Below are 20611 nucleotides of genomic sequence, written 5' to 3'. Positions count from 1 at the left end.
CAGCCCACCACTGTCCCCATCCATCCTCACGGCCCCCGGCACCACTGGAAAAGCAGCTGGGAGGGAGGGCCTTGTGTGGACACCAGCAGACCAGGCGCTTTCCCAGTCCGAGTTTGGGAACACGGTGCATTCCCCTTCAGAGCCGGCAGCCAGTCTGAGCCCACGCACCCGTGGGGGTCCGGAGGCCCGGAGGACACGTGGAGCCCAGCATCTCACTCCAACCACCGAGGGTGCATCTCTGCGCACAGGAGGAGACGGGACAGGGCTGCATGGCCCCTCCTCCCACCTGTCCCAGGACAGACCTCATGACATGGCCTAACGCTAGACTCTCCTCCCGAGAATTTGAGCACCCCCAATTCTGGCTTCAGACGAGCCCCCCGCCATGGAGGTGGTCCCTCTAGACACAACAGTGCCCCCCGCCTGGGTCAGCCAGGACCCCACCGGGACCCTCAGGCTCTCCCACCAGCATCTGGATCCTGTGGGAAAGAGCACTGGACGGGGAGTCCCGGGACCTGGTGGGAGTGCCGGCTCCCTGCCTGCTCTGTCCAGTGCTCACCAGCGTTTCCCAAATTCTAGTCACGGCAAACCTCCCCCACAGTCTCTGCTGAATCCCAGCACTAGGTGCTGCTTCTCAAAACTTCGCCAACTTAGTTTTCTCGCTTACACGACTTCAGCATCATCTTAAGGCACAAATAACCCTCACATCACAGACACCGTGCGTAACCATTCAGGAGTTAAATATCTGCCCAGCGGACGCCAAGCACCCCATCTGTGGAGCTGCCAATCAGGTGAATCCCCCTCCCTGCAGGCAAGGGCAGGACTGAGCTGAAAACACACTCCCTGACTGCTCGTCACCCTGTCACCCCGAGGTGGCCAGGCACCCACCAGTCTGAACTTCGCCTCCTCCCTCCCCCTGGAGGCTTGGGCTCAGGTCTTTGGGCCAGACTGAAGTGCAGAGCCGCCCTCCAGGGATGGGACGGCAGGGATTCTAACTCCATGGGAGCTCACGCGTCACCCCCCCGCCCCCCCACCCCCACCAATAGTGGCTTTTTTTTTGCGCAATTAGACTGGAATGGGTGCTCGGCGATGCCCACACAGGGAGCCTCAACGCCCGTGCAGTGGGGGCACCGCGGCCTTCTGAACACACCCGCATAGGGTTGGGAGGCGGCGGCCGGGAAACGTGGCCCTTGGAGAATCAGGCCGTATTAGTCTCCGTGCGTAATAGGTTTTATTGGCCATATGGAACTGATACAAACATCACGCTGCTCGGGGTAGGCTGGACCGAAGACAGGAATACGCCATGAAGGACCTGGTTCCCAGAACCACCTGGGTGGCTTTGCGCATTCCTGAGCCCCGCCCCCAGAGCTCCCAGCAACCCCTCCCCCACCAGGCCCCGGGGCACTTACCTGAGGCCGACACAGAGGAGTCCCAGGCCAGCGAGAAGTCGGAGGCCTCTCCTTCTTCAACTGAAAGAGAGAACAGAGACGCGCCTGTGAGTCCCGACGCTGCGCAAGCAGGTCCCCGGGGTGGGGGTCCCTATCACGCCCATGATCAGCGGAAGGGGCCGAGCCTCCCAAGAGGCGCACATTCGCTTCACAGATGAGAAAGGAGCGGAATACGACACACGTCCTGAGGGAGGAGCCATGTCCACCGGCTGTTCCCGCCCTGTGCCCCTGGCAGACATCACCAATCGATCACCGCACGGTCTCGACCCAGAAGCAGGCCTGGACCCGTTCGCCACAATCCAGAGTCTGAGTCGCCACTGGAGACGGGGCCCTTGGCCACCGGCAGGAAGACAGCGAAGCCTCAGGTGTCTCCCTGACGCCGTCCTCCCACCGACAGCCCCAACCAGACCACCGCTCCAATGCCACGGCTTTCTCGAGGACCCCCAGAAGCAAGCCAGGTCGCTGTCAGAAGTGGGCAGAGTGCAGGGTGCTACTCTGCACCCTGAGACTAGACCCCCAGACAGGCCTCAGGACAGGCTGAGGCCACCTCTCCAGAGGTCAGCTGTCCGGTCATGAGCCAGTGACATCGGAGCGCTACTCACCGCGCCACGCCACCCCCACAGCTCATCACAGAACACAGCTGGACAGCAGCAGCAGGTCCCCACGACCCACCCCTCAGCATGGAAGGCCAGGCAGGTGGGGACGGAGGCGGTGCATCAGCAGGACCTGGGAGCAACGCTGTAACTGCATAAGAAGGCCCAGTCCCGGAATGAACCCAGTGGGGCATGGAGTAATATTAAAGCCGGGCTGTGGGCTCCGTAAAACGGGACTTTGTTGAAGCCAGGGATGTGCCTACATGGTGCTTTCCAGATCTGAAGGCCCGCTCTGGGCTGCACACAGGAGGCTGGAGCTACCAGGTGGCAACCAGGGCGGCGGGAAAGGCAGGCACCGCTACGAGCAAGGGGCCGTGCTGGGCGTGTCTTGGGCATCGCTGCGCCTACTCCTCACCCACAGGCTGGTTCTCAGAGAGGGACGGGGACGGACACGCCCACACCTCACAGCTGGAAAGTCTGCCAGTCTGCGCGGCCTTTGGGCTGCAGGCTGGGACCATCCGATTCAAACGCTGCTCATGCAACCACGGCCCGGCAGGTCCTTGGGTGACGTCACTTCGATGACGATGGTGACGTGCCGCAGGAATGTCAAGCTCGTGTCAATCAGCTTATGGCAAAGCCACTTTCCTGCTACGTGGCTTCACTTAAAAACGCAGAACTTGTGGCTGACCGACGCTAAGCGAGGACTTTACTCTGGGGCGCACAGGACGCTGTCCCAAACCCCGGACCGCAGAGCAGCCCCACCAGCCGGCCCCGTGGAAGGCAGGTGCACAGCATGCTGGGCAGCCGAGCCCTGAGGAGCGAGCCGCTGCCTGTGGCAGATCCTGGGTTCAAGTCCCGATTCTGCCTCTAACTTGCAGCACAATGCTGGGCAAATGCTCTAACCTCTAGGCTTCGGTTTTCCCACCTCAGAAATGGAGATGACGGCACCTGTGCCCTAGGATTGTGAGGAGGACTCCATGGGATGGTGGCTGTCCCCTGCAGGGTCCCCAGCACTGTGGGGGTGGGGGTCGTGCCAGGGCTAAAACAGCTCCTGGAATTCACCGGCCCTGCCCCACCTGCTCGCTGCGTCTTACCATCCACCACTGCCTCACTGCCCACACCAGAGCCTTAGGGGACATGCTCTTTGACCCCCAGAAACAGCAAGAGGACAGGACAAGAGGCCAGAAACATCAAGGAGCAACAGAACAAGGAACGCCCAGGAAGACGTCTCCCCGCTCCAGTGCACACCCTGAGAGCAGAAACTCAGAATCAAGAAAACGGAACGCAGAGAGACACTCGGGCCCGGGCAGAGCTACCGTTTCCCCCGCTGACGACGGCTGCGGTGACCAGCAAGGCCTGGCATCAGCAGGGCTGGTGTCACTCGTCAGCTGACTCCGACCACCAGCCTCCGAAACCCAGAGGCTTTACCTCTGGGTAAAGCCGACGGCAATTGGAAGCCAATTCCGAGCTGCTCTCCCTGCCACACTGAACACGGGTTTCCTCCGAGTTTCACCCTTGACCTGCGCGTACACGCGCACGTATCTGTTAGGGGGCAGCTGACAATAGGTGAGGGAGCCCTGCTGCCCTTTCGTTGGACCCTCTTCCAGGAGCTCTGCATGGGAATCTGCCCCTCATCCACCACAGGTACCAGGTCACTGATGCACAACCCCAGAGCCCCCTGTGTCCTTAAGTGCCCCCCAGGTATCAGGACAAATAGCCCCACACTTGGACCCACTCAATGCTCTTTGCTGGAGACGTGTGACCTCCCACTGCAGGGAACTGGGGGTACCCCCAAGGTGCCGATCCCCTCATTCCCAGTGATCTGGCTGCAGCCATCACAGAAAGATGGGGAACGCCTGCCATTTGGGAGCTCTGGGGAGGGAGCCAGGCTCTGTGCCCAGGTGCGACAAGCCTTTGGAGTTGGGAAGATCGGGAGAGCGACGGGAAGGCACTCCCCCTGGCTGGGGAAGTTCGAGACGGCAGAGGTCGCCTCCGGTGAGTGACCACACCTCCCTCCAGCATCTCTGGAACCACGTCCCTCCCCATGGGCCAACTCACCTAGTGACCTGGGTGGGCATGACCGCCTCTTCCTGGGACAGCTGGCATCCCCCATTTGCATCCCGTCCCCTTGCCCTCAATCTGTTGCTTGAAGGGATAAACAGCCCCCCCTGTTTATGTTCTTAATGAGAAAACCTACCACCCCAGCCCACCACTACCATCCAGGGCTCTGTGCTCCTGACACTGAGACAGGGAGAGGGTGTCCCTTCCCTCCAGCTGGCCCCTTCTGCCCAGACTGGTCTCCAGAGAGGTGAGGGCCTGGGCAGCGAGCAGAGGAGCACCCCCCCCTCAACAGGCGGCAGTGAAGAGCCGACCACTGCAGAGACGCGGTGGGCACCGAGACCTGAGCATCTCGGGGGAAACCCGGGTGGCACAGCGGCCCACACAAACAACACCCATCGGCCAGGATGCACACTCCTGCCCTGGGGACACAGGGACACAGGGACACCCACTCCTGTGAGTGACAGGCATTTGGAAGCATAGGGTGGGTGCACACGCCAGTGTGTAAACAGAGGGAGGGACCCAGGGTGTGTGTGTGAGCACACAAGGCAGGGTGCAGCTGCCAGTGTGTTCACAGGACTGTGTGGGCCCTGGAGGGGCCCTGAGTGTATGAGCCAGGGCTCTGGGTCGTGTTCAGAAGGATTCTGAGGCTCTGCCAGGGCTTCAGACAGACCCGAGCTCCATGTCATCCCTCTTCTCTGCCATCACAGGCTGTGGGCGGCCAGCTGCCGAACGGGAGTAAAAATCCAGGGAGCTTCACCCGATGCCGGCCCTCCAGCTCACAGGGGGCCCCTAAGCAACTCCACTCCCTACCCTGAAAGTGCAGCAGCTTGTTCCCGCATACCAGGATGGCCTTGGCCACCATCGAGGACGTGCTGGTGGGCGCCACGGCCCATGTGCTGGGCCTCCGAACCTGGGTAACCCCAGGCCTGGAACCCAACGGCTGAACCGGGACAGGGCCGGGGCCCGACCCGGGACGGTCAAAGGCAGACAAGACCTGGGCTGGCGGACCGGCGCAGGTCAGGGGCGGGAAAGCCCTGGGACAAGGTCTGAGGCAAGCAGAGTTGGGGCAGACAGACAAACCAAGCAGCAATCAGAGGGCCAGGAGAGCCTCCGGAAGGTCCCAGCAGGGCCCCCGCCCTCCCCAACATCCTCGCCAGGGCCACCTGGCTTCAGGAGTCTGAGAAGACTCCGCCCCTGCATGTCAGCTTCCAGACAGGTGTGCAGATAGGCACTTTCCCAAGAAAAGAATCCACGATTTTCATCAAAGGTTTCTAGAACATTCCCCCCTTTTCAAAAGGTGTAAGAGCCACTGGACCAATGGACTTATTTTGGGAGTCTCTTTGGTTGGCCCAGCCGCGGCTGGTATGCCAAGGTCTGAGGAGACCTCGGTGCTCTGCTGGCTCTGGTCCCAGGGATCACCCCACCCTTCGGGGAGGGTGGTGGAGCCCCCCCAGAGGCACCCCTGTCCCCACAGAGGTGGCGGGCAGGCCAGAGGCACGCAACCACCGCCTCCCCGGGCTCAGCCGCAGGCAAACCCTCTCACCCACACCAGGCAGGACCAGAACAGGTAAGGACACACAGAACGCCCCCAGACCCTCAATATCAAACAGGCAATCAAGTGTCACGGCTCCTGATTTAGTACTCGGCCACCCTAAGGAGTGAAAAAGCCGCAGGCGGAGAAGACCGCCGTGCAGGGTGATGCCAAGTGTGCACCGCACAAGGGGCGCGGCACGGAGGGACAGAAGACACGGACGCTGAACCCACATGCAGCCCGCCCAACTGCAGCAGGGCCTCACGCAGGGCCTCGAGCACCCAGAGTTCCCTAAGGTGGCCTAGATTCAGCACCTTTTCCTTTCTGTAAGTCTCTGACATAAGTAACCCACGTGTTCCAACGGAAAAGTAGGAAATACACGTGAGTTAAAACAAAGAAACTAAAAGCGTAAGTTTTTTCGCGTATGGATACACTGCTACCACTCTCTGGAAGGTCAGAACGATGCACACCACAAACTGCTCTGAAACTGTTTCTAACTGAGCAACACACACGGGGCATCTGTTCACATCACAAACACGGACTGACAGCCTGGTGGCTTCGTGGTTTCAGCCCACTCACAGGAGGCTCAGGACTCATTTAACCATGCCCTGTTGCTGCGCACCTGGGCCACCTCTGCCCATGTGACCCGCCCACATGCCCCACGTGGCCACAAGCCTCATCAGGGGCCTTTCCCCAAATGAGCCCCAGCAGCAAGACTGCTGGACGGTTCGCCCAGTGTTAGGCTCCTGAGACACACGGCCGACGTGTATTTGGCCATTTCCACCTTTCATAAGCATTGAGTATCTCCAGGTGACCCACGACACTGAGCCAGGTACTATGAGGGGTGAGAAAGGGCTTTGGACTTGAACCTTCAGCTATTAGACTTTGAATTCCATAGTGACGCGCTTTCCCGTCATTGGGACCCTGGAGGGCTGGCACATTACAGGATCTCGGGGAATGAATGAATGCATGAAGACATGAAGGAAGGAAGGAATGGACAAACATACTATGTATGGCAGGCTGGAGGATGCAAAATCAATTCAACTCCCAGAGCCAGACGGAGACCGCCGGAAACAGTAAGGACCCGGACAACACTCAGGAGCGGGTGGAAGTCAGGGGAGGTGGAAGGCGCACCCTGGGTAACAGGACCACGGCCACCCCCAGCCCAGAGCTCAGAGGCGGGGGCTTGCCTGTCCCCAGTCCCCACCCCAGAGAAGGCTGGGGGAGGAGCCAGCAGAGAGGAAGGATGAGTTTGCACTTCGACCGCGATAAAAGTCTGATTTCCTTCTACGCGAACGTGGAAATCCCACTGAAGGAAGAATGATGATCGTGGATGAAAATCTTAAAAGTCTGTCAGTCTCTCTTCTAAGGTAAATAAAAATGTTCCTGCTCCAAGATGAAGTTCGGGAAAATCAAATCAAGTTGCATTCGCCACAGCAAAGAAACTGAAAAGTAGGAGAAATCTGAGGCAGCCCCAAGCCCCAACCCCGCCTGCCTGGCCCACCCGACCCCACTTTGGGTTCTGCCTTTGGGGAAAGCCAGCCTCAGGCGTAGGGTTCCAAGCTCCTCACCCAAGCCCCCGGGGCCAGCCTGACCATCTGCAGCAGAACCAGCCTTTTCCCCTGGTCAGAGACACTGCTCAGAGCTCAGGCCCACCTCCTCCAGGAAGCTCTCCCTGACTACCCTGGGCCTGGACTGAAGCTACCATCTGCAGCAAGGAGGGGTCACAGCAAGATGCCTTAGGGCCAAGTCTCAACCCCTATGATTTGCTGTGTGACCTGTGCAAATCGGGTCACCTCTCTGTGCACAGCGACCCTGCAAAGTAGCTTCGATGATAAAAAAGGACAGCACTTAAAAGGTATATGGTCCAGAGCCTCACACCCAGACGCCTGGCAAAGGGAAACCTTGACCTACAGCGCCATGGGTAGCCCCTGATGGCACCCTCGGCCCCCTCAAGAACACCCTCTGCCTCCTGTTTCTCCCGCCCTGCAGATCATGGGGCACATGTCAGTGACACCGGAAACAACACTTACTTACCCTCTTCACACACCTGTGTCATTTATGTTTATGCTCTCCAGGGTCCTCCACAGGGGCGGGTGGTGGGCCCATTTTGCAGAAAGGGAAAGCAGACCTAAGCACATTTTTTAAGTGGCCTGAATTCGAAATTGTGTGACCACGGGCATGAGAGCCCACATAGCCGCCGGTCTGCGCAGCTCCAAGGCTTGCTCGCTGACCGCCACCCAGCCTGCCTGTCCCACCCCGAGCTGAACAAACGCACTGACCAGCTGAGCTTCCAGGCCTCCCAGACCGGCTGGGAGCAGCTGCAGCTGACGGGCAGGTTAGGGTGAAATGACTCCTCTTTCGGAACCCTGTGGAGACGGGTCGGGCGGCCCCCCTGGAGGCCCTGAGCTGGGCGATCGAGCCTCAGTCATCGCAAACCGTCCCTCCTGCCTGCCGTCTGACCCAGGGCGAAGTCTTCACCTCTCGGAGTCCCGACCCCCACCCCAGGCCTGTGCAGAGGGCACGATGAAATTCCCATCTGTTCCGGAGACAAAGTGAGATGCCCCTGCCAAGAGCTGAGTCCAGGGCCTGGCCCGTCCTGAGCAACACGAAGCAAGATTATTGTGTCTGCGGCCCAGCGAATGTGTTCAGGGCGGGGAGGCTTCCTGAAAAGTCCCTGTCTGGGCCCCCGCCTGCCTGGGCCTTCACCCAGGGCCCCCCTGCCCCCCGCCCCAGGCCTCTGGCTTCCCGGGCCGCCCTCATGTTCAATCCCGGCTCTCCCGGAGGTGAAGCTCCCCGTTCTCGCACACCCTCCATTTCCTACAGTCGCCCCCGCACGGTTCTGGTTTTTAAGACCAGAACCAGTCTCATTAGCCAGGACCGTGCGGCACGTGAACTCGGGTTTATGACGGGGTCTGGCTCCCGCATCCCAGCTCCGGGGCAACACAGGGTTCTCGCCCACCAGCTGTCGCCCACCGGCGGAAGGGGACGGCACCGGGGCAGACTCCGTGTGCACAGAGTGGCCGCAGTAACCCACGCAAAGCAGGATGGAGTGACCCCGCAGCACGTGGGGAGCCCGACGGTGGGCCACGGGGGTCAAGTTCATCAGCCTGAGGTCCCAGAGGGCAGGCGACAAACAGCAGCCTGCCCACACCTACCTCCCTGCTGCTTGGGGTGAAAAGGAAGGAGCGGGTGAGGGACCGGAATCCCACTCTCCCTCCCCCCAACGACTTCTATTTGAAGAAAAGCACCATAGAGTAAAAACTAAGATTTATTTTTACGGCGACTTAACAACTCATCCTCTGTGCTTAACGCACGGTAAATAAACAGAACTTTGTCACACACATGCTCGATCTCAAACACAAGAAGAGAGGAAACTGAGTCTGTCACTGAAAACGGATGCGGTGTGCACATGTGTGTAAGCGCTTGCATCTGGCTTTGCACACACACCAGCTGGCCCTCCATCTCTGTCTTCCCATCGAAAGCCCCAGGCTTTCCATGGGAATGAACCATAATGACCATTTGCAAACATCTTGTAATTCCACACGATGTCCCAGGGGTCGAGGCGGCCATAATGCCTCACTGTTCAAGGAGCCCATACTTTTCATAAGTCTGATTTGGGAGGGGGACATTTCCCTGGTACGGACGTGCTCCCCAGCACGGCCCCACAGCCCACCCACCAGGCTCAGGAGGCCTTTGGGGGGCCTTGAGCGTCTCCACCTGGCCCTTGGCCCCACCGAGGAGGGCCTTACGTCATCTGAAACTGCCCAACGTGCCCCAGACGTCCAGCATCACGGGGTGTGGCAGGAGTCTCCCGGAGCAGACCCCCCTCCGGCTGGCAGGCACCCCCCCAGGAGCACACTGCCCCCCACACAAAGAGTTGGAGAACGTGTTTCTGTACATCAGCCCCCTTTACGGACGTGCCTTTCCTGCCAGCCTCCTCTGAGCAGCACTACGGGTGAAAGCGCACATTGCTGTGCTAGCAACTGTATTTCTAACAGATCCTAGAATGAACAGGTAAGGTAACAACAGTCCTACGAAAGGTAGAACGGACACATGGTCACAGAGGGGAAAACTCACTCACCTATGAGCCACCTGAACCACCGTGTGGTTCAGGAACGCAGAATGCCACACTTTGGGGATGTGGCCATGTGCGGTGCTGGGGGACCTCTGATGAATGAATGAATGGAGTCGGAGGGAGGGAGGGAAGAAGAGGGGGGAAGAGGGAAGGAAGAAAGGAAACTAGGAAGGAGGGCACACCCTCTTCGCTTCCTCCCAACCAAGTCACCACAGTCAAGTTCAGGGAGGGCTGAGTGTCAGGTGACACTGTCAGTGTCAGTGCTGGGCAGAGGATGGCAAGGGGCACACCAACTACAAACTCTCCCCCCACACACGAGGCTCATCAGCCCACCCCGGCCTTGAGCGGAGGAAGAAAAATCTTGACAGGTACCTCTTCTTCCCAAGCGCGCCTGCCACCCCCCTGCACCGGGGCCCAGACTCCAGTCCCCACACCAGCCCCGGGCTGGCCAGGGGAGAACCAGCCTCCGAAAGGCTCGGAGGAGCCCCACCGAAGGCAAGGGCTGCCGCTGAAGGCAGGCGGCCTGCACCCCCCAGGCCCCGAGGTTGGCACAGAGCCCTGGGAGGAGGTGTGTCCCCAGGCGGGGGTGCGCCGAGCCCCCCCTGCCCAACCACATCTGTCTCGTCCCACCGCCCTGCGAGGCCCAACACTTGCCAGATGTGGGCCGCCCATGGGGACCGAGTTCATTTTCCTCGCGTCCTGTGATAATACTTGCCTGTGTTTATTTAACTTTCTGCTTTGGATGGGGGAGAGATAGGCCAGGAAAGCCGGCTGGCTCCCTTCGATCACAACGCAGCAGCCCACACATCACGCGAGGACACCCACACTGAGATGCTCCCCCGACGCCGTCCGAGAAAACACATCTGGCCCGCTGCTGGAGGGGCCCTGAGGAGGCCGGCTGGTGCACAGCCGGGCAGCCTTGGCGGTCGCACACGCCCTATGCCTGGCCCCCCACGCCCCTGCTGCCCCCACCAAGAGCCAGGCCTGTCCTGGACCAGGTCTCCGCTCAGGCAGCCCTCCACCAGGCAAACACCTCAGAGAGGTTTCCGGTGACTCGATGGCAGGGCCCCCAGGTGGCAGAACTGCAGTTCGAACCAGGCCCCTCTGCCCTGGAGGGCCCAGGAGAAGGCTCTGCAGGGCCCACCTCCGTCCAGCACCTTCATACACAGGCGCCGCCCCCCTCTCCGTGGGGCGCGCCCCAGCGTACAGAGAGGAGAGGGGCATGTCTTAGCGGGTGTACAGAGCCAGGAGAAACCGCTCACGCTGCCCGCTCTTAGAGACTAGGTTTAGGGCGTCTACCAAGCTCGGTGGCAGCTGAGACATGCCCTTGAGGGTGGTGACAAGGACACCAGGGGCCTGGGGCCAAAGTGTCCATCCATCCAGGACCAAAGCTCACCTGTCTGCCCTGCAGGACCCCACCCTTCACCCCGGCCCACCTCTGACATTTGCTGGCCCCCAGCCTGTCTCCCACTCCCTTTCTCCTCCCACCCCCCGCTCCTGCCCACACTGCAGGGCACCCCCATAGCCAGCGCTGCTTGCCCCTCCTGGGTCCTGGGGACATGCGCACTGCAGTCTCAGTCTGCCCTGAGGAAAGGGGCCCACAGGGGGCCCAGGATGGCCAGGGGCGCATGGGCAGGGGGTGTTGTGGGGTCCCGGAGAACTGCCTGGAAGAGGGGGCACACACCCCAGGCTCACAGGCTCCTGGCCAGAGAGAAGGGCTTCTCGAGCACTGAGCCGGGGGGCCCTGGCCCTGCCCAGCCATGCCCAGCCTTTCGGTGGGCGAGCCTCCTCTCCTGCTCGTGCCTCTGCAGGAAGCTCGTCTGTGTGTTGGGCCTGCGAGGGCCCCGGTCAGGAAACCCCAGCAGCCATCAGCCCGGGGTTTGTGACGGGACAGACCTGGGCTGCAACACTGACCAGTGTGTGGCACCAGGCATGCGCCTCAGTTTCCTCAGAGGTCGAACGGGGTACAGGACCATGGCCCCCTCACAGGGACAGCAGGAGCGGGCGAGATGATGCAGCTGGGGCTTGGCGCCTGGCGCACAGAAAAAGCCTGAGAAACAGAGCCCTTCAAGAAGCAAAGTCAACCACCGAAGCCGCGGGCATGCACGGAGCTGCACCTGGTCCCAGACACTTCCACACCCCGAAGGGACCGCACATGCTTCCCCAGGGTGCTGGGGCAGGACAGGAAGCCCCTGCCTGTCCCGTGTCACAGAGGAGAATGCCAAGGCTCCAGGGGTGAAGCACCAGCCGGGTCACATGCGTGTCCAGCCCAGCCCAGCCCTGGCTCCTAAGCTGGGCTCTCTCCACAGTCCCGTGAGCGACCCCATTATGACTGGCCGGGCCATGCCAGTCCCTGCTGGCCCCACACTCTACTTCGGGGGCCACAGGCAGGGCCACGAGCAGCCCATGCAGCCGGCACAGCCACACTGGACTGGGGCCATCTCCACGCCCCCAGGACCCCTCTGCAGACTGAGGACCTGAAGACCCCAGCACCACCGGTGCAGGGAAATCCAGCCCAGCCCTGCCACCCAGGCCGGATGGGCACCCACAAGACGCAAGGTCCAGGCCCCTCTTCAAGCTGAGCCCAGACCCCCCCACACACACACACAGAGGCCCAGGGCTGGACCTGGATTCACCTGCCCATGCCAAGTGGACGCTCAAGCTCCTGATGGGAGAAGCCCATTCCGGCGGACAAAGGGACCATCAGGGCCAGGTACCCCATCCCCCGGGCCCACATCCCAACCCCAAACCTTCTGCAGGGCCGGCAGCAAAGTGGAAAGAGCCCAGGTGTGGAGCCCACACCTGAGCCCCACACCTCTGACTCAGGGTGCCCACCGGTAAAGTGGGGACATTGTCGCGGGAGCTTTGAGCCCAGGGTGAGCTCTGAATGTGGCTAAAGCCCCCACTGGCACACTGGGGACCAGGCTAAGCAGCAGAACATGGTCAAGGGCACCAGGCTAAGCACTGTCTCCCCTCTGCCCTGCTGAATCCCCACAGCCTCGTCACCCCACTGCACGCAAGGAAGTCGAGGCTGGGGAGCCAGAAGGGACATGCCCAAGGTCCCGTAGCTCTGGCCTGGGAAAGCCCTAGTGGAGCCTGCTCCGTCGTCCCCAGGGGCGGCACCCGGCCGCCGCTCCAAGCACCGTCCCTCCTGCTGTTGTCTCGTCACCTTCAGAACACCTTCAGTGTCTGCCCGTGCCCTGCCCCTCTGCCCCGGAGACCCCCCCCCACTCCTGCTTCCCGCCGCTCCAGCGGGAGCACTTGCACCCCCCCATTCCGCCTTCCGGGAGAGGAGAACACTGTCCTGCCCCTGGGCCTTGGCTGCTGGGGCTCCCGTCACCCGAAATGCCTCCTCTGACCCCCCGCTCTGCAAGAGGCCTCCCCAGACCCCCAGGTCAGCAGGCCCCTCCTGCCCGCCCTCCTCCTCTGATTCCCAGAATCCTCTCCCAGTGAGGCAGGGTCCCTCCTGTCCCTCCTCCCTCTCAGTCAGGACCCTGCCTCAGCGGGTGCCTGCCATCACCTGCTTAAAGTGAATTCATCCCAACCCTTTGCTTTTTTACCTTCTTGAATCCCTCGTGTTGTAGGAGAAAAATGTAAACACAGGTGGGCACACGGAGGAAAATAAAACCAACCCACAGTGCCCCACTTGGAAATAACCGAGGCATTTCGGGCGGCTGGCCTTCCAGCGCACTTTCCACACATGTATACTCCCCTCTTTCTCACAGAGGCGGGACCAGGGACAGATTCTCAGGGCCTTGGGGCAGGTGGGTGTCAGCCCTGCAGAGCCCAGCTGCAGGAAGGTCAAAGGCCTGAAAGGAGGTCTTAAAACCCCAGATAATGCGGGGTCTTAACAGCCCACCTTAGGAGGGAAAGGCATGAACACTGTCCAGCCCAGGGGACAGGCTCGGGGGGGGGGGGGGNGGGGGGGGGGGCGGGGGGGGGGGGGGGGGGGGGGGGCCCTGGGGGCTGTCTGCAGGCTTCTGAAGGGCTGTCCTGGGGAAGAAGGGCTGAGCCTGCTTTGTGGCCTCAAGGGGTCAAACCGGAACCAACCAGTGCAAGTCACTCTGGGGAGGTTCCAAGGAGGAAAAGACAGGGTTCCATCGGCAAAGCCTACAGGGCCAGGTCCTCCTATGAGTAGTGAGGCTGCTGGCATAGGAAGGGAACAAGCAGAACAAAGGCCCCTGGGAAATTCCCGGCTTAGCTGGAAGACGTCACTGTTGACCTTGACGGGCTTCCTTAGGTCAAGATCTCAAGTGATGGCAGGGACACCACAATGAGCACGCAGGATGGGGGATAGCTGGGCTTGTGAATAACCCTCCCCCACCCCCAGGGCAGGCACGAGGCCACCCGAAGTGTGCTCAGCAGGGCCACATCTCCTGGCTCTTCCCAGAAGGCCGCAGGTCCGAACATTTATATGACCGCCACAACTGTTACACAGGCAGCCAGAGTCCTGGCAGTGCGTGCTGGGGACCTCAGGTCTCACAAGGGGCGCACAGGGCAAGGAGGCCCTGAGGGATGTGCAGACATTTCAGGGCCTGGAGGAGCAGTGCGCCCCACGGGCACAGAATGGGTTAAGAGATGAGTTGGCACGCTGCTCCACCCAGGGGCTGCAGCTGGCCCCCTGGCCCCCATGGGAGGCTCTGTCAGCTGCCCAGGCCCCCGCCCAGCCGGCCCGCCGAAGCCACCCAGCCTGGAACCCCCGATCTGGGAACAGGACAGCTGCCCTGTGCCGGCTGGCCACAGACAGCCAGGGAGAGAGTCTGCTCCCGCGCCCCGCTGAGAGCCATTTGCTCACCGGGCACAGAAGCAGGCCTGGTCGCCCCTCCTCTCCCACACCCCCTGCGGCGCTGCGCCCGTGGACGGGAGAAGAACCCAGGCGGTAGGTACATCAACTGTGACTGGGCAACTGTTCGCTGAGCGTGCCCGCCAGGGACGGGGCTAGGTGCCCAACACACGGCGGCATCGGCGATCCTCTCGAAACCCTCTGCGGGAGCTTGTGAGCACCCTCACTTCACAAGGGAGGAAACCTATGCTCAGAGAGGTGCCGACACTCACCCAAGGTCACACAGCCAACGTGCTACTCAAACCCAGCCCTCGCCAACTCCAAAAGCCCACTGCAGACCTCTGGGCCAGGTGGTCCTGCTTCACAGGCATCCATGGACCCCCGCCCCACCTCCCACCGCCGCTGGTCTGGTTCTGCGGGCTCCAGGTACCAGGTGCCTGATTGGCTACAGGAGGATGGGGAGGGCAGAGCCGGGCTGCAGGGACGGACTGGAGCATGCTAGGCTTTCCCCACCTGCCCTGGCACATGAGCTTATAAATTCTTCTAAGAAAGCGGGGGGGCTGGGGTTGAGGGCAGCGGCAGGAGGAGGCAAGGCCCTCTTGGCCCCAGCAGGTAACCTCAGGCTTATTTCACCAGCCCCCCTGAAATCAAGCACCCCAGGCAATTCTGATGTCTCCTTGAGAAGGGGCCTTGGGCTCAGCCCAGCCCTTTTCCCCCAGAGCAGTGATACCCGGGACATCTCGAGTTGTAGGTACTGATTAATTATTGTTTCAAAAACCCATCAAAATAAATAGCAGGTCTTCAAACCTCCAACTTTCAGGTAAGGATGGCCATTACCGCAAGGCGGGGCGGCGGGGCCCAGGCTCAGGAACCTGGCCTGGCGGTGTCTGGCTCTGCTGCGGTTCCCCAGATGTGTGTGGCTCACAGAGTTCATCGAGTTGAACAATAGGCCTCGTATGCGAAACTCCAATAATGGAAACTTAACTTAGAGAAACACTGGAGCTCAGTGAACCGATACGGACTCACCTCCAACCAGCTGGGAAGAGAGAAAAGGGGACAAATGTAGGCTTGTTTCCATTGGTACGGGGACCGGGTGGGAAACACATGTGTCTTCCCTCTGTGTGCATACGTGTAGAATTTCTCTGGAACCAGACACAGAAACTAATAATGCCAGTGGTCTCCGGGGACAGGAAGTAGGTAGCCAAGGGGCAGTTTTAATTCTGGGTCTTGTGCATTCAGTAGCGATTAATTTTTTAAGTCCATATGTGTTCCACTTAAAATCCCCTGCCACACCACCAGGGGTACCAGGCTGCCCTCTGGGAAGTACGCTGTGCCAGCCCTCCTTGGTCCCCTCCCCGAGGTCTGGCTCTGCTAGGCCTTGGGACTTTGGGGAAGCTCCCGCCTTCTTGGGTCCCCAGGGGGTCCCCAGGGTATGGCCCTAGATGTCATGGCATGCCGAACCACAGCCCGAAGCCCAAAGCCAGCATGGACACGGTCCACTTCACCCCAGCTTACCCTGCACCCTGACCCGGGGCTGCTGGAACCTTCCAAGATGGCAGGACATCCTACCAGGGCAGAGTGACAGTGGGCAGGTGTATTGCCTGGCAGGTGCCCTGGCCTCTGATACCAGCCCCCTGCCCTACCTTGTGGAGGCATCTCTCACCCACGAGGGTCTCAGTGTTCTTTCCACCAAAACGCCCTGCCCTGCCGGGGGAGGTGGGCCAGAGAGACGCTCGCTCAGACCTTCCTGAACATCCTTGAGCACAGGGACACGGGAGACGGGGCAGGTGCGGGCACTTCACCCCAGTGGCAGGCATCAGCTCCCCGAAGGGAACAGCCATTCCTTCCTGCTGTGGGTCTCCAAAGCTACCCAGGGTGCTGTCTCCCCTCCTATTCATCCAACAGCTCCCCCATGTGCTCCCCTGGAACCCATTTCTGTCATGTGCAGCCACAGAGCCCGGAGGGTCAGGGACACAGCACCGTCCCTGAGACCATAGGGACGGTCCCAGCATCACCTCCCACCCAGAACACACCTAGGAAAGACCCAGAGCATTCCGGGCAGAAGCCAGGGGTCTGCATGGACCCGCGCTACCCACAGAAAAGCCTCAGGAAGCAGGGAGGGGCCTCTCCTGGGCTTCCCCAGAGGCTGAAGGAAGAAAGTGGACACTTCCTCACTCAAGGAAGGACACGGCAGCAGGACGAAGCACACGCTCGCCCCTTCTTCCGGGAACCCCAAAGAGCTCAGGAAGTGGCCCCGCAGAGGAAGGCAGAGGAAGGCGTGAGGCTGTGCCAGGGGGCTGGCTGAAGGAGGCAGGGTGCTGAGGGCTGGGTGAGGGTTGCAGCCGGCCCTCACCAGCAGGGGCACCTCAGACAAGGCTTGTAACACAACCTCTTCCTCTACCACCTGCTAGCGGACGGGATGAACCTGCCTCCCCAGGGGCCACCCGCAGGGTGAACGAGGTGCCCAGTGCACCGTGACCCCTGGAAAGTTCTACCAGCAGCGGTGCAACTGGAGGGCAAATGAGAACACGGGTGCCCACCTTCCTCAGGTCACGTACAACCTTAATTCACAAGCAATCGGAGAGGCAAGGGCCCAGCGCCACCCCCCTCAGGCTCCTGGCTGGTTCACCCACGCGGTAGGAAAACACTTTTCCCGTCTGACGCCCTGCTGAATGGGGACACTGAACCCCAGAGAGGTGCAGGGATTGAAGCAAAGTCACACAGCAAGCAGGAAACAGGGCTGGGCCAGCTGCAGTCACCACCACAGCTCCCGTGACCCTCAGCACGCTGGCAAAGCTCGAGGCCTGCAGGGCCAGACAGCCACCATCAAGGGGTGAGCAGGGCTCATCACATCACGGGGAGTGGGGAGCAGGGGCACCCACAGCCACGGCAGCACCTGTGCCTGGTGTACGCAGGCGGCACCTGCCCATCCCAGCCGTGTGGGACCCCGGGGGCCGTGTGGGCGGAGCTTCTGATTACTTTGAAGAAAAACTAGCAACCTCCGTTGTGGTGCAAACGTTCCTGAATTTTAAAATACTATGTTGCAATTCCAAACAAGTTTGAATCCTGAGCAGCCAAAGAAACAAACTATCCTGGCACTGGACGTGGGTGGTCCTTGGGTAACCAGCTTGCAACTGTTACAGTGTTGTCAGCCCGGGGCCTGAGTATGGGGTCGGGAGGANCTGTGCCTGGTGTACGCAGGCGGCACCTGCCCATCCCAGCCGTGTGGGACCCCGGGGGCCGTGTGGGCGGAGCTTCTGATTACTTTGAAGAAAAACTAGCAACCTCCGTTGTGGTGCAAACGTTCCTGAATTTTAAAATACTATGTTGCAATTCCAAACAAGTTTGAATCGTGAGCAGCCAAAGAAACAAACTATCCTGGCACTGGACGTGGGTGGTCCTTGGGTAACCAGCTTGCAACTGTTACAGTGTTGTCAGCCCAGGGCCTGAGTATGGGGTCGGCAGGACTCAGAACCACCCGAGAGGTGCGTGGAAATCAGCATCCTGCCCGGGCGGCGGAAATTCTACCGTTAGCTATCCGTTCCTTTGAGTAAACAATGCTTTCCAGGGACGTTCTTTTACAAAGAAGATTCCAAAGGGTTCAGTGTAAACATCCTGGTCTATAGGAGAAAGCCGGGCAACATCTCAGTCCTAGGAGAACAGGAATTAGTAACAAGGCCAATGACAGCAGAGTGAACCTGTGCTAAGCAATGGCTGTCCTACGGACCGGAGGACCCAGTGGCCTGAAAAGTCCCCTCAGAAGAAAAGCCATGTGGAACTTGGCCAAGAAGCTGCTACTATCCCCCCAAAACCCCACCCCCAGCCGCGATCAGACACGCGGTGCCTTTCCAGCCAAGAAGCATCGACCACATTTGCCATCCCAAAATAAGGCTGGCGTCTTCCGGGGACTGCCAGAGCACTGGGGCGCTGGGGCTCGGCCGTGGCTCTGGCCACCTGACGTTCGGGGGGGGGGGGAGGGGAGGGGGCAGTGGGCAGGGGAGGGCGTAGGGAGGCAGGGGAAAGTGTGTCTCGACATTTTCCCCTAAAATGCTGATCTTAGGTCTAGACAACAGAAAAGATGCTGCTAAAATTACCGTGAGGCCTCACTGACTACATCTGATTTTGAAGCTTTACCTGCAGAGGTGCGCTCTCTCGGCCCGCCCTGGGCTTCCAGGCTACCAGCTCCATGAGGGGAAACAGAAGCAGGGGAGGGGGGAGGCTGGACAGGAGCTGGAACATGGGGCCGGACCCCCACGCAGGGTCTGCCCTCAGGCAGAGTTAGAAGGAGGGCTGGGGGAAGGGCAATTAAGAGAATAAGAGAAAATAAATTCAAACACAAGACCTCGCTCGAGGCCACCCCCTTAGCCCAGTGCTTTTCTTCCGTACACGCGGACTCTGTTCTTCGGGTTTCAAACCATCTCTCCTTTGACTATTAGGCAAACAAGGAGCAAAGCATAGTCATCTCCATTTTTATCAAGGCTCAGAGAAGTTAGGATGTTAGTCCACGGGCACACAGCTGGCAGTACCGGGTCTTCTATCCGCCACCCTTTGTAAGGCCCCTTCTCTGGGACAAACCCCCCACTCTGTGCTCCTGCACTCGGGCCTTTCCTGAGTGCATCAGCCCACCCCCCGTCACGCCAGCCACACCCTCCCCCACCCAGGCCCACCTCCTGCACCAGGTGACTCACAGGCCGCCTCCACTCTATCACCCCTTTTTCTCAGGCGCCTCTGCTCCATTGAGATCCAACACAGGCCGCCTCCACTCTATCACCCCTTTTTCTCAGGCGCCTCTGCTCCATTGAGATCCAACTCCCCGACTCCTTGGTGCGCTGTCCCCCTCCCCCAAAATGAATCACATTGTAGCATCCCCCTGCACAGCTTACCCTTCCTGTAAGGCTGCATCGAAGCTGCCTTGAAGCACTGTTAAAATGCAGATTCCTAGGCCCCCTCACAGAGACCTCTGATTCAGCCGCTGGGGGACAGGGACCTGGGGACCAGCATTCATACTGTGTCCCCAGGGCATGCTGATCCTGTGCTACCCAAGGCCGCAGCCGCTGACCTCAGGTGGCTATTTAAATTAAGATTATTTAAAACTAAGTGAAGCGCCCAACAGTAGCTCCAGTCCCACTAGCCACCTCTCAAGAGCTCAGCAACCACATTCCTTCACGGCCAGGAGCTCAGGTGGACGGGCTGGTGCCCACGCAGGAGGGGCGCGTCCCTGCCTGATTGTTTCGCAGCTATCCCCTCGTCCACGGGATGGCATGTTCCACAGGACACTGCCAGCCCTCAATACATGTACCCTGGAGAGAGAGATGGGTGGATAAGTAGGACAGATGGATGGGTGGACGCATGGGCAGTGAGGATGCTGGAGGGGGCGGACACAACCCCCGTGGTATAACCCCACTCTGGGAGGCAGACCCCCGTCAACTCACGGGGGAGGGGAGCTTTACACTTTACCTTTACCTCTGCTCACAGGCCACGGCCCCTGTCCCTAAAACAGGGGCAGCGGGGGACTGTCCCCAAGTGGCGGACGACCATGCCCAGCTCGAGCACGAGCTGTACTGGAAAAGAAAGTCGATTCTCAGAGGCCTTTACTATTTTGAGTTCTCGGATTCCTCGCAAACAGGAGCTGACAACCCGACTTCAGTAGCTGTGGTTGATGAGCATCTTAAAGATATTTCTCTCTAACTAAGTAACCCAAATAAATTTAGCGACTTTTTTTATAAGGAGAAATAATTAAAGAACAGATGGTGTTGCTTACTTTGAAATTTTTGCCCTAAAATAGATTTTTCGTGCACCTTGGTTGGAGTTCAACACCACCCCCCATCCCCATGTCAGGCAAGGAGACCAGCACACTAATTACTTGACTGTCTTTTCCCTATAAGATCCCAATTTAAGAATCTCGTTTCATTCTAAGAAAATTAATTCAAAATGCCAAATAATTTAAAAATGTATTAAGAGTCCCCTTAGACTCGAAAGCATGAAGGAACTTTCATTTGTCTGCCGGAGATCACCTCTCGTAGTCAGATTGAAGTTTAGCTCCTAAGACGCGAGCCCCCAAAACTGAGCTCTTGGCGAAGCTATCGGTTCCACATGTCCGCAAAATATTTCATTTCAAAC

General features: G+C 59.8%; 1 protein-coding gene across 1 annotated transcript in view; it reads right to left on the bottom strand.

The window, feature by feature from the left end:
* Positions 1-20611, bottom strand: part of ZNF423 (zinc finger protein 423) — a 259489-nt gene that overhangs the window by 204698 nt on the left and 34180 nt on the right. Inside the window, exon 2 of the mRNA XM_037066363.1 lies at positions 1407-1466. Within this exon, the coding sequence (XP_036922258.1) occupies positions 1407-1466 (60 nt within the window). The remainder of the gene's footprint in view (positions 1-1406; positions 1467-20611) is intronic.

The sequence above is a fragment of the Sturnira hondurensis genome, unplaced genomic scaffold, assembly GCF_014824575.4.
Source record: "Sturnira hondurensis isolate 20B ecotype Veracruz unplaced genomic scaffold, ASM1482457v3 Scaffold0016617, whole genome shotgun sequence".
Lineage (NCBI taxonomy): Eukaryota > Metazoa > Chordata > Mammalia > Chiroptera > Phyllostomidae > Sturnira > Sturnira hondurensis.
Note: the sequence above shows the minus strand (reverse complement) of the source record. Positions and strands in the feature narration are given on the sequence as shown.